Below are 13746 nucleotides of genomic sequence, written 5' to 3' on the forward strand. Positions count from 1 at the left end.
AACAAGTATATCTTTGTTCATCACTGTCAGTATTACTTAATAACTTGTTATGTTTGTATTTATTATTTTTCTGTTAATATCAAAGCTTATAACTTCGATTTTCTCCCAAAAAAAAACTTTAAAAGTACTTCTCCGAGTATTCGCAAATGCTAAGACCGCCCATGGATCTAATTAGGTTAGGTAGAAAGTTATTCCTTTATGTTTGACGAATAACAGTTTTAAAATATTCAACTATGTAGTGGCAAAGAGGACAGGGGAAATAAAAATCATAGTTGAATATTTAAAAAGTCAGGACACGAATACCAGTGATGAGTTTTAAAATATGTTAATATCTTTAATTCATAATCAAAAATTTCATTTCTAGAAAAGATCTATGACTCGTACCCATAGAGGTATCTCAGGTATCCAATAATAAGTCTATGCTCCTACCACAGACTAGTAGTCTGTGATTCCTACCTTTATTATTATTGACAAGTAACAATTGTCAGAAAATTTGCTGTCACTTTTCAAACAATAATTAATTAGTAACCTATGCGGAAAATTTGAGTACCATGTCATTAGTAAAATATGGGCTGATATTTTTATTTACTTCAATATTATCCTTTCATTATTGTAAGTTCGTTTCTTTTCGTTAATTTCATTATGAAACACTAAAATTTTAGGCAATGGAGAAAGGACTAAAGACCGAATGTATATTAATTTTAAAGCCACTACATTATGTTTTAGAAGATTAAATGCTACTCACCAAACAGGCTGTTCTTGTAAGTCATCAGTATTTCTTCACCTTGATAAATATTTATCTTCTGACTCACTCTAGCTGTCAGAGGTGGAACCAAAGGTGTTATACACTACTGCACGAAACAAGATGACTTGGAATTTATATTAAGAAATGGTACAGCAGGACCTTATGTACCTCTACTTCCAGTTGATTTTCTAACGAGAGGTCTCATAACAGTACTCAAAAATAGTTCAAAAATAGCAGGATTAGTTTTATATATGAACAATGAAACAATAACTTCTTTCTCACATGATTTACAATGTCCAAATGAAAATTTTGGAGTCCCAAATACATGTAGTAAAGATGAAAGACATGGAATGTGGAATCCTGAGGGAACTGGCCTCATTTTTGAAGATATGAGATTCCCAATATTCTATGTCGATGATGTCAATGAAATTCAGGCTGCAAAAGACTGTTTCCAAAAATTCAATAATTTTTCATTTGAAACTCAGAAAGATAGACCATTGTGTTCGGTCCAATTAAATTCATTTATGTATGGTGCGAAAAATACCCCAACATGTATAAGGTAAGTGAATATTTTTTGTTGAAAATATAAAGATTTAAAGGAAAACATATTCAGGAGGTCTAATATTGTAACAAATTTAAATCCTATGAGAGTATGTGATCCCTTAGGGGACAAAAATGTATGGGCGACACTGTTTCCCCTTTCTGAATACAATAATAAAACTGAGGAGGTGAAACCCATTCTTGGGCAGAAGTACATCATTATATCTGCAAGAAGTGATACAGCTTCACTATTTGATAGAACATCTGGTGCAGAAAGTCCTGTGACGGGTGTTGTCACACTTCTAACAACGGCAAAGATATTGAAGAAAATGTTGCCAAAAAATGATGGAAATTACAGTTAGTATTGTTTCATTTTAAGTGTCCTAGGTTTTTCATAGACCTTTTTTCAGATACAAATATACTATTCATCCTCTTCAATGGCGAAACTTTTGACTATATTGGTTCTCAAAGATTGGTTTATGATATGGAGAAAGGAAATTTTCCAGTTGAAACCGAAAATGGAACATCCATATTTTTACCTGTTATAAAAGCTACTGATATATTGTTGTTCGTCGAATTAAGTCAGCTGAGTCGTGGAGATGGGACTGTTTATGCCCACCGTTATAAAGTAGATCAAATGGTAAGAAGAATTTCCAATGTAACACAAATTTAGAATTTTCAAGAATCTTTGGTACTTATACTAACTTGCTTTTTTACTTCAGAATGACAATTTTACAAATCTTCTGGTATCCAATACGAGGTTTCCTACAATATTTGAACCATCGGATGGAACTCTGCCACCATCATCTGTGCAAACTTTCCTGAAGAAGTACCCAAATATCTCAACAATTGTTCTAACCAACCACAAGGGAGAATACGCAAATAGGTTTTATAATTCAATTTTTGACAATAGGAATAATATAAACTATAAGTATTACAACACCACTGATGTACCTATTGATAGCCTCCAGAAACATCTGTATCAGGTTGCAAATACAGTCTCAAAAAGTGTCTTTCAGTTAATCACGGGAAAAGTTTGGCAAGATGAAACTGATGAATCTGAATTTTTGCAATTGGTAAGTATTTGATCTATCTCTCAAGTGATAACTTATGAATGGGGGTACCAAGTAAGTGGCCCTCCTATAAATCTCATAGATATACTTGCCAAAACAACTGCCCGAATGTTGTTGGAGTTTACATTTGTGGATTGATAATTCACAGTAAACATTTAAAAAGCTCAACTCTATACTAAAAATGCATAGTCTTCTCTTTTTTCGTTCGGATGCACATTTTTCAAGAAAAATAGATTTGAAAACTTCTCATTATAGAAATGGTGTCTCATAATTGGAAAATATCAAGGTACAGAAGAGTTGTGTAATTCACCCTCGAAGCCCTTAGTTTGATCACTTAAGTAACAAGAGTCAAACCAAATTTAATAATTTTTGCTGTGTTAGTTCTGTAGAAAATAAATAGCATTCATCTTGATCTTTCCTTTGAAGGTCTGTTGTACATAAAAAAACAAATAATATGATTAGGTATGTCACTAAAATAAGATGAAAATATATTTCCAGTCAACAATATCTACTCAACATGGATATAATTGAAAGGATATGTATATATTTTTTCAATTATATCAATGATAAATTGAACAAAAAAAATCCTGCATATGTAAAAACCTAACAAAATACGTTTTCAAAATATACATTCACTGTACAATCACAAAAATTAAATAAGTCAAAATAACATAACAAAAAAGTGAAAATAAGTTGAGAAAATTAAGAAAAATAATTTTAAAATTCAGTCAGAAAAAGTTCAGTGATGGATTCATATGAATGAACTTGGAGCAAATGCTTTAACTTCTCATTTCTGATCACTGGTATTCGTTCATATTTGTTAAGGATGCAGCTAAAATCATTTACTCTTGGTTGAATGCTGATTCGGCTCTAAAACTGTGAATATTTCGACGAGACTAGGGGGAGGTAATTACCCCCTTTACCCCCCTGGATCTGCTTCTGTCTGTAACAGTCTGCATATGTTGCTTCTCAATAACATAAAAGTTTTTGTGGCTTTGGATAAAATTGAGATTTTTTCATCTTTTAGGTTAATGAACTTCTGCATTGTTATCTAGAGGATCAAAACTGTAAATTACACCAAGCTATCGGCAAACAACCACAGGTTAGTAAAGATCCACAGTTATCAACAAGATGGTTTGCTCTGGTTTTTCTTATATGAATGAGTGATCAACATTTTCGTAGCTTCGAACTACCAATGAAAAGAGATTATATAGAGAAATAATATGATTTTTGGAGTGGTAAATCCAAATCTGAGGTTTCCCACCAAAATTTTGAAACAGAACATTGAAATAATTGCAAAAAAGGTAAAAAATTTAACTTTATAGCGTTTTTTCACTTTGTTTTTGAATGGAAAATTCATTCATTGATATTTTCTAAGTTATATCCAAAAAACTGCCAAAAAATGAAATTTTAAAATTTTTTTGAATTGTTTTCAATTTTCCATCACGAAATAATGGTGGTTAACCTCAGGTTCGTATTCAGCACCTCAAAGAACATATAAATAACAGTTCAATGATATTGGTTAATCTAAGAAGAATAATTTCAAAGCAACAGAGAATTTCTATTCTGGGTGTTTAAGAATTCATCTATATATAATTTTGTCTACAACTGCAGTAGGCATCTTCTGAAATTCGATACTTGAAAGGTCCAAACTTTGGGAGCAATTAATTATTATCACTAATAATATTAAAAGAATTAAAATACCTATAAATATGTTTTGCAGAAAATTCAAGATAATACCACTTTGAGTTTGTATGTGGGCATTGATGGATCACCAAGTGATGCAACCACTCTCATGGGATTCCTTCTAGGGTGGTTTACTGGTGACATAGTTGGAAATTCCACACAAAATTGTACTAATTTTTCGAAAAATTATGTGAGTGATGTGGAAAAATATATTATTCTCTTAATTTTCAGACATTAAAAACCATTATTTCTAATTTTATATTGATTTTCAGGCTTTCCGTTTCTATAATATGTCTGTGAGTATGGATAACCTCAATACTACGAAATGCTTCAGAATGGTTATGAATTTCACCGAAGCTGTAAGTCCAGCATTCATAATAGAAGGTAAGAACTGGGTGTATTCTTTCAGTTATTGAATGATAAAATTGTTTTTCTCACATTGTTAATAGAAGGAATTTATTCAGTAGACAATGTTATCAGTGTTTGAATTACTTTTTCAGATTACGACTGGTCTTCTAACCTATACAGCAGTTGGACAGAGTCTACTTGGGGTGACATAAGCATGAGACTCTTCCTTAAACCAACTGTAGCGCAGGAAAGTATGACAATGGCAATTGGTTGCATCTCGTTCATATTCTCTTTCGTCTTGGTTTATTTAATTAAATCCAGATCTCACATACTTTTCACCGCAGAACAGGTTCAACCGATCCCTGTGGATTGTTAGCAGTACCTTTACCATTCTTTGAGTTCTGAAAATCAGCAAATTGATCTTGATGGCAATTCTTGCGTTTCTTAGATGGTTGAAGGCGTAAATGTAACCAAAGAATTAACAGAATTTTTTTTACTGAATTCTCGTTTCTAGGTTTAATGCTCAAAATTATTTCAAGACTGATTAATTTTTTCCTCTTTATTTATCTTTAAGTTGTGTGAATTTAAATTTTTCACTTGTTGAATCAAGAAATTTTGATTTCTATAATTCCTCCTCTGTTAGCATATAGAAATCTAATTTTTCAATTTATAATTCATATGATTTAAAGTATAAACTATTTAATTGCCGGTGTTAACTCATTAACTACAGAAGAAACATTTATGGGAAAATAGTTCAAAACTCTTTAACTTCAAATATGTTTTAATCAATAATAGGTAATCACAGCTTGAGGACCAGTGAAACAGATTTGAATATCAATATGTTTTAATGAAAATATCAAGTATTTCCTATTTCCAGGAGTTTTGTATCACATTCCTCCTATATATTTAGATAAATTTTATTCAATTGTGAGTTTCATTCAATGAAGAAACTGAATAATTTACTATCATGTTAGATTTAATTACTTACGACTAATTTATTAAATGCAAAGATTTCGATATCTTGTGTATTATCAATATTTTCTTGCTATTAGATGGATCAGTGAATGCGTGAAGAGTATTTCAGGAAAGAAGGGTTTGTGTGATTTTGGTTGAGTCAATTTTGTAAATCAATGATTGTGACTATTCAATTTCCTTAAATAATTTTGAACTTCAACTATTTTGTCAAAATCATGTGAATTTTGTACATCAATTCTTTATTTTTCTGTACATCTTATAATTTAGCAGTTTATGACATTGCATGATTATAATACATTATCTGATGTACATATGTATATACAATAGTGTTTTCACAGAGACAATCCTTTTATTTCCTAAGAAACATGAACTGTCTTAATGTACATTATGTAGGTAGTATAACATTTTAATTAATTTATTCTGCATTCAATTCAAAAGTAATCTCGATTTTTAACAATTGTGAATTTTTTCTACAAAGAAATTTCAGAATTAAACCGATGAAACTGAAACGTTATTTTTATTCAAGCAAAGTGGGGTAATGAATGGGTACCTAAGTTTGACTGATACGCGAAAAACCACGTGGTGGTAATCCCTCTTAATTTCTTTTATTTTCCTAGGTATTTTTAGGAAGAGTCTTGAAACTAGAAATTATATGGCCCAATATATATAATATGCTTGGCTATAGGTTAAATATGAAATAGTTATTTATAATACAAGTGCAGAAGGCATTGATATTCTTCCACGAGTTCAAAATTCAAAAACGAGCCACGAAGTGGCGAGTTTTGGAATGAACGAGTGCCTTGAATGAGCCTTCTGTACGAGTATTATACATTATTTTCTCTAATTCATTGCATTTTCATTGAAATTAATGAAATATTTCCATAAATATATTTTAGTGATTTTTGCATTGAAAAATGTTGGTTGGCAGAACTGATTTCTTTAAGGCAAATTGATGAATTGACAGATAAAGCCGTGGCGGAAAGTTCGGAGTACCAACATAGAATGATAAAATATTACCATGAAAACTGCGTTTCCCGCACGATTTTGTTCTACAAGATGTGGAAGAATGAACGGAATAACCACAGAATTAGAGAAAATTGATTCTATAATTTGGAAATTGAAATACAGGTTGAAGCAGAGGCGGATACAGGAGGGGTACTTATTTAAATATATATAAGTCATGTATGATTGGGACAAACAAAAAAGGAAGCTAAATGAAATTCTTTTATTGCCTTATATTTACTTTGGTTTATTTACAGTTTAAGTGGACTTCTATTTCTAGACTGATTCCATTTAACATTAAGCATTCTATGTCTATATCACATTCAATTGTAGGAAACTCAACTCTGGTATACATTACCAGAGATGATCAAAATTTGATGGTTACATTTATTTCCTCACAATTATTTTCGATATCTTGTATCGATGAAAGGAATACTTGAGTTACCCTATTTTATAAAAATAGAAAAATATAAAAGGCCTGTTGAAGATCAAACACAGTAACGCAACACCAGAAAAAATGTGTCTGTTATTATTCTATTTTTTTAATAAATTAAGACTTAGGAATCTTTTGCATCACTCTCGTAGTTTGGCTTTGGTACAATTTGCACTGATATTTTAAAAACTGTGCTATGCTTTAAGAAAAACCTCTCGTTCGTATTGTATCACTTTGTTCTTCATCAAGTAGCTCTTCCTAGATTCGGCGTGTTCCTTGGTTGCCGAATTTATAAGAAGCACGGCTGATATAAATAACAAAGCTGTCCATACTCTTTGGAAAATTGGCAGGATTTTCACTGTGAAATACATCATACTCACTATATACCAGGGTAGCCCAACTTGATGCTGAAACCGATAAGTGAATTAGTTTAGTGCATTTAGCAATGCAGCATCGACAACTAAGGTCATTAGCTGAAAAGGTGCGAACTCATTGAAACAACATCAACAAAATTGTATAAAATATGTAAATACATATAGACACATATATACACTCTTATATAGTGGATATACATAAAAGTGAATTATGATTGTACAAAAATTATCTAAATGGAGCAACTATGAATCTTTTTGATTTTCGAAAAATACTAACGTAATCTGCCCAGAACATTGGTATCACTTGCTCACTAAACTTATCGATGTCTCCGTTGAAGCCCTCTAGTTTCCTCAATATCAGATTGCTCTGCGATCTTGCTCGAGAGGTTATTGGAATACCAATCGTCTTGAACACAAATGAGGTATATGTTTAATGAATTGTACTCTGTAACACTTGTCCAGAAAAATAGTTAAAATATACATTGAAAAAGGTCTTCAATTGGTTAATTCCTCTACTGAGGAGTAGAGTAGAATTCACAAACCTTAGATCTTAAATTAAGATGAAGAAGTATTGGTATCAGTTATCAAAGATTATGAATTAAAATCAAAGTCAGAAAATAAGTTCAATTAGATAGGACATACACTCCTCGATATAATTATAGTATCGCAGTTTCTTTTCACTTTGATGATTGGAACATAACGTCTTAAATCTTGAACTACCCTCAATAATACAACGCAAAATATTTAAGTAGTTATATGAAATACTGTTCTAATCTATTTTTGTTAAATTTTCAATGAATTGGTTTAGATAGATGAATGATTGATAAGAAGTGAAAAACTCATGTAGAAGTGCAAAGAAATGTTGATACAAGTCAGTTTAATCTTCATGGTGTATAAAATATCGACTCTTTTTTGCGTATTTTTAAAATAATATACCCCGTATGGAATGGCGTTTCACATGATCCATCCTAGATGCCAGAGTGAAGTTTAAAACTTATCGACACTTATGTTTTATCCTATCCACAAAGTCTGCAAATATTATCTGGTGATAGGCCCAATCCACTCAGAAAATACTAGTACCCACAGTGGCTTCTCAGTAGTCCTACAATGACTCAAAGCACAGATTGTTGCATCTGCAGGAGCGTCTGGGTTCCCGGACGGCGGACACTCGGGAATTAGAGGGAATGAAGAGGCCAAGTAACACACTTGCCAGAAAAGGAGCACGAACACCTTTGATTGGCCCGAAACCTTTCTATGGCATAGAGAAATGTACCTCCAAGAAAGAGTTTCAAGGAGAAGGAAATAAACCGAAAGAGAAACACTCTGGCGGAATCTTTCTGGTTTGGATTACTCCAAAAAGTTTCTTCGAAACTTTGACTCTGCGAGATCCAAGAATTATCTGGATCTTAGTAAAAATATACTACATTTCCTCACTGGATTCCTCACAGGGGATTTTCGCCTAAGGAATCACCTCATGAGAATGGGTCTTACAGAAAACGACGAGTGTAGATTCTGTGGGCGAATATTCCAAGGAACTTTTTTATTTTCGAGAGTGTTCTCCTATTGCTTCCATTGCGGGACAACAGCAAACTTTTAGTGTTTTTCCAAATTCAGATAAGATCCAGAAGTTGTTATCCTTGAGGCTATTTTCGCTAATGTTCTGATATTGTCATGTTATTGAATCATTGACAGTTGCTTTATAGCATTCCCAGTGCATCATGACCTTCTGGCTATGGGATTCCCCAAGGCTGTCAACATGGTCTGGCTCTCTGTAGTGATGTATTCAAGTAACATAACATAAACATAAAAATAATCTTTATTTTGAGGAATAACCTGAGTACATAAATAAGCAAATTATTAAACAAAATTGATGTCATAAATCAAGAATCGGTGAGCGCTATGCCAGTCTCCCCAACAAATACTCTTCCACTGTATACGGTTCAAGGTCCATCAGCAACGTATGGACCTCTTTTTTAAACCTATTAATAGGACCAGCTATTTTTATTTTATTTGGCAATCTGTTGAACAACCTTAAACAGCTATACAGGGCAGTCTTTTTCGTCATCGTTAGGTGATGGATTGGGTATGAATAGTTATTTGTTCTTGTTTCATAAACATTTTGGGGTTCATACTCCTTAAAAAGTTCCCTATTTTTATAGAAGAACAGCAGGCATTCCTGGATGTACACTCCACTCAGGGTCAGGATTTTTGCTCTTCTAAAATGCCCTCTGCATGACTCTCTGTATCCTATTCCTGCCATGGTTCTAATGGCCCGTTTTTGCACGACAAAGATTTGTTTGATGTCTCTGCTATTTCCATAAAAAACTATCCCATATCGGAAGACTGACTCGAAGTTAGCATGGTATACCATTTTAATCGTAATGTCATCTACATATCTCCTCAGGATACGTATGCAGTAGCTCACCCTATTCAATTTATTAATAGTTTCCTCGACGTGGCAGTTCCAGCTCAGACAGCAATCAAGAGTCATACCCAAGAATTTGGTGCTGTTTGTCAACTTCATTTTTTCCTTGTTCAATACGATCTCCGTAGGTAGCGCATAACCAGGGCGATTTGTTCTGATTATCATCGCATTCGTCTTCTCGTCATTGAGGAATAGTTTGTTTGAACTAAACCATTCTTTCATTTGTTTCAGTATGTTGCCAGCTGAATTAAGTAGGTCTGGAAAGAGTTTTTGTCTGATAAGGATATTCGTGTCATCTGAGTAGTTAGTAAGACTGAAACAGTCAGTTTCCTCCAAGATTTCAGCAATGTCATTCAGATAAACAATGAGCAGCAAGGGTCCAGCCACTCCACCTTGTGCTACGCCAGTATTAATAGTCCTGATTTCTGATAAACCTGTCTCACCTTCTTTATCCACCCGTACAAATTGTTTCCTATCCGACAGATATGATTCAAACCATGCTAGAGCAGGACCTCTAATGCCGTATCTCTCAAGTTTATCGAGTAGTATGAAATGATCCGAGCAGTCAAACGCCTTGGTCAAGTCAAAAAACAGGGCCATAGCAACTTCACTTTTCTCCAGTGCCTCAATGATGTTCTGTGTGAATTGGAATATTGCAGTCTGGCACGATTTTCCTTTTTGGTAGCCATGCTGTGTTTTACTCAGTAGGTTGGTTGTAGTAAAAAAATCTATTATGCGGTTACACATAACAGATTCAAAGATCTTTGAGAAGCAAGACAACAGACTGATCGGTCTATAGTTTTCCAGTTTTTCTTGATCACCCTTTTTATAAACTGGTCTTATCTTGGCCAACTTCAAACCATCCGGGAAGAGTCCACACTTCAAGGAATTATTCAGAATATATGTCACAATGTCCACTATGCTTTCTATACTCAATTTCATTATCCTTGTTGGGACCTCATCACTACCTGCACTCATCTTGTTTTTTAGGTTTTTAACGACCTTCATCACCTCCTCTGGAGTTGCAGGGTGTAGGAATATGGATATACTGTTCCTCTTGATTTTACTTGTATAGGATTGTGGATTCATTGTTGATACCAGGTCTCTGATTGAAGTTATTAAAAAATCATTAAAACGGTCAGCCACAGTCTTGGGATCTCCATCAACTTGTTTATCTCTCGTGTTTACTGTCCCTCTGATATCCTTTACTATATTCCATGTGGTTCTCTGTTTGTTATCTGATTCGACCAATCTTTTTTGGTATCGTTTGGACCTGCTTTCTTTCAGCTTCCTGTTGTACTCCTTCTTAGTCTCTCGATAAATATTCCTATACATTCTATTAACACTACTTACTGTATAGAGAATATCCAGTCTGTTTTTGCACTCTGCCACCTCTGGATCCATTCTTCTCCTTTGCCTACTTCCTAGTGTGATCCTCTTGAGTGGGAAACATCCATTGAAACATGCCAGATACAACTTCATAAACCATTCCCATTGTCCATTAACGTCTCTTTCATCTATTTCGCGAATTTCCATCCATTCTAAACTTCCTAAGGCATTTAGAAAAGTATCAATGTTTTCTTGATTGAAAATTCTCCTCATTACTTTTTTGGTCTCTGTCTTGCCAATAGTAACTGTAAGTTTTTGTGCGGTATGGTCAGAAATCTGTGAGTGAAGGATTTCCCCCGAAATACTACACCTGTTAACTAGAACATTGTCCACACAAGATGCTGCTGTTTCAGTTATGCGAGTGTTTTCGCTAATTGTATGGTATACACCATAGGAATTGAGCATTGAGCACATTTGTAATCTTTCAATGCTATCCTTGCTGACAAAGTTTACGTTGAAATCACCCGCTATTATCACCGTTTTATTAGCCTCATTTGTGAAGAGTGCTACCAGTTTTTCTAGTCTTTGTAGGAATGTCTCGAAATCTCCACTTGGTGGTCTGTATACTGCTGATACAATGATCTTTGTCTTGTTGATCTTAAATTCGCAAGCTGAAATCTCAATGTGATTTTCTACTGAGTTCTCTGTGGCTTCTTTTCTTACTTTCCCTAATAAACCATCTCTGGCATATATGGCACTCCCCCCATGTTTGTTCTCTAAGGTTCTGCAGAAACTTGCAGCCAGGTTGTAGTGTTCAATTTTATAGATCGGAAGTTGACTTGCGGTTTTCCAGTGTTCTGTGACGCATAGGAATGTACACTTGTTTTGGGCCTGTAGGAACTCGTTCAATTCATCTACACAATTTCCTATCGATTGTAAATTCTGATGGATTACTGTTATTTCATTTTCGGGGTATTCTTCTCTTTTCTTCTCTGGTTGTCTAGCTATACTAGTTAGACATTCTCTGCCGAAAAAACTGATATCTTCTGACGAGAACTCCCTGAGGCCATATTTCTGGTTTCTGTAATTCATTGATCAACGAGATGTCGGTTGAAACCTTGAAAGCGATACTACCAGCATCCTCTCTTTTGGGCAACATATTAACTGTGAACTCCCTGTTTGGAAATTTTTGGACAAGGAAGTTTTTGATGTTATCCTCCGTTGCCTTTAAGCTCACTCTGCCCACATAAAGCCAGGCTTTCTTTTCAGCACTGGTGAAAACTGCATCTGGTGGCAGGTTAACAATGTCACTATTTCCCTCTATCGCACTCCTATTTCGTGACCTCTTCCTTTGATTTCCCACTGTTGTCCAAGAATCTTCTCTAACCTTATTCTTCCTCAGGTGATCTTCTTTTTCAGATAAAACGGTCTGTTCTTCATTTATAACTATTCGTGGTGTTATATATTCCTGTTTGTTGTTAACATTCTTGGTCTCAGATTTTTTGATCACATCAGCGTAGTTTTTAGTTGGAGCTGTTTTGTTGTCATCTTTCTTTTTGGGTTGTGTTTTTTCACCATCATCTTTATCTTTGGAGTGTGCCTTTTTGCAGTCGTCAACATCCTTTGGTTTTGTCTTCTTACCTTCTATTTCAGGTAATAAATTCTCTCGTAACTGTAATAGTAATCTCCCATATAATCTTTTTTCCAGTTTCAGCAAATTCTCATCCGAAATTCCTCCTTCACACATATATTGTCCCTGTTCCTCTCGATCGTTTTTATGGGTTGGGGCCTTCTCAAAATTTTGTTCTTCTTTCTTCAATTGTTTCAAGTCTTCATTTAGTTTTTCAATCTCCTCTGATTTGGCCTGTACATCTTCTCTATTCCTTTCATTTTCTTCATCAAGATCCTTTATTTTACTGACAAGGGTCTGATTTGTAATTTTCAATTTGTTTACCTCATCCCTTAACTCCTTTTCAATCTCTCTGCTGGCATTCAAATCCTCCAGTATACTAGCGACCATATTCTCAGAAGCCTGCAATTTTTCGTGCAGTTCTTTCTCACTCTTCTCTAATGCCTTTATCTTCGCCTCATATTCACTCTCCGATAGAAAAACTTCGTTTTCGAAAGTTTCACTATTCCTTCTAAGAGTTCTTATTTGGTTTTCCCGTTCAATACCCAACAGACTCATTTTATCCATTTGGTCTGACAACTCTTTCACCTTTATCTCGTTCTCCTCTTCAATGTGAAAAATGTTCTCCTCCAAGTTCTTAATTTTCTGGGTATACTCCTTCAGTTTCTTCACTTGTAAAACTTTCTCTTCCTCCTCACGTTTGTAACTTCTCTGGCATTCTATAGAACATAAGCAACTTCCTCCATCCACTACTTTAGCTGATTTCTTCCTTTCCAGACAGCTCAGATGAAAATGACTAAAACATCTCATACATACAGTGTGACTGTTCTCTTTCTTCTTACAGCATTCATAGGTGTAGTTCATACTCTACCAGTACGTGCCTGTTTGAGGAAAATATATTTCCCAAAATCTCACTAAACCACCATCCGAAGAAGTTTGAAATGAAAACCTTGTCAGTGTATGGAACTCTTTACACATTAATGTCTATGCATCATCTGCTTTGCGATAACAAAGGATGACGGCAAAAAAACTCAACAGTTCCGAGATATTCTCGCTATTCACCGTCAAATTTTCCCGGAATTATGATTGATTCATTTCTAATTCCGTTCCTCATACATTAGAAAAGCTCTTAGATTCACCCAGTATCGATTTTCAATCCCGGATTTCCAAGTAATCAACATAAACT

General features: G+C 34.2%; 2 protein-coding genes across 3 annotated transcripts in view; one reads left to right on the plus strand and one right to left on the minus strand.

Annotated features, from left to right (window-relative positions):
- Positions 1 to 453: 453 nt before the first annotated feature.
- On the plus strand, positions 454 to 5876 carry LOC123676921 (nicastrin). Its single transcript, XM_045613247.1, has 10 exons — positions 454 to 612; positions 663 to 761; positions 818 to 1304; positions 1359 to 1642; positions 1696 to 1925; positions 2008 to 2361; positions 3386 to 3460; positions 4082 to 4234; positions 4317 to 4428; positions 4545 to 5876. The coding sequence occupies exons 1-10, from the start codon at positions 552 to 554 to the stop codon at positions 4766 to 4768; spliced, it is 2079 nt and encodes a 692-aa protein (XP_045469203.1). The 5' UTR covers positions 454 to 551; the 3' UTR covers positions 4769 to 5876.
- A 702-nt stretch (positions 5877 to 6578) lies between these two features.
- Positions 6579 to 13746, minus strand: part of LOC123676922 (scavenger receptor class B member 1-like) — a 52260-nt gene continuing 45092 nt past the window's right edge. For both annotated transcript variants that reach the window (XM_045613249.1, XM_045613248.1), the window contains exons 10-11: positions 7454 to 7582; positions 6579 to 7209 (exon numbers count right to left, since the gene is read on the minus strand). In XM_045613249.1, coding sequence (XP_045469205.1) covers positions 6997 to 7209; positions 7454 to 7582 — 342 coding nt within the window. In that variant the 3' untranslated portion in view covers positions 6579 to 6996. The remainder of the gene's footprint in view (positions 7210 to 7453; positions 7583 to 13746) is intronic.

This window comes from Harmonia axyridis, chromosome 3, assembly GCF_914767665.1.
Source record: "Harmonia axyridis chromosome 3, icHarAxyr1.1, whole genome shotgun sequence".
Lineage (NCBI taxonomy): Eukaryota > Metazoa > Arthropoda > Insecta > Coleoptera > Coccinellidae > Harmonia > Harmonia axyridis.

What these genes read in the sequence shown, in the direction of transcription:
- LOC123676921 (XM_045613247.1), top strand. Translation starts at nt 552, where the DNA reads ATGTCATTAGTAAAATATGGGCTGATATTTTTATTTACTTCAATATTA. An exon ending in AATATTATCCTTTCATTATT is followed by an intron (nt 613 to 662) that starts GTAAGTTCGTTT and finishes CTAAAATTTTAG; the next exon opens with GCAATGGAGAAAGGACTAAA. An exon ending in CTATCGGCAAACAACCACAG is followed by an intron (nt 3,461 to 4,081) that starts GTTAGTAAAGAT and finishes TATGTTTTGCAG; the next exon opens with AAAATTCAAGATAATACCAC.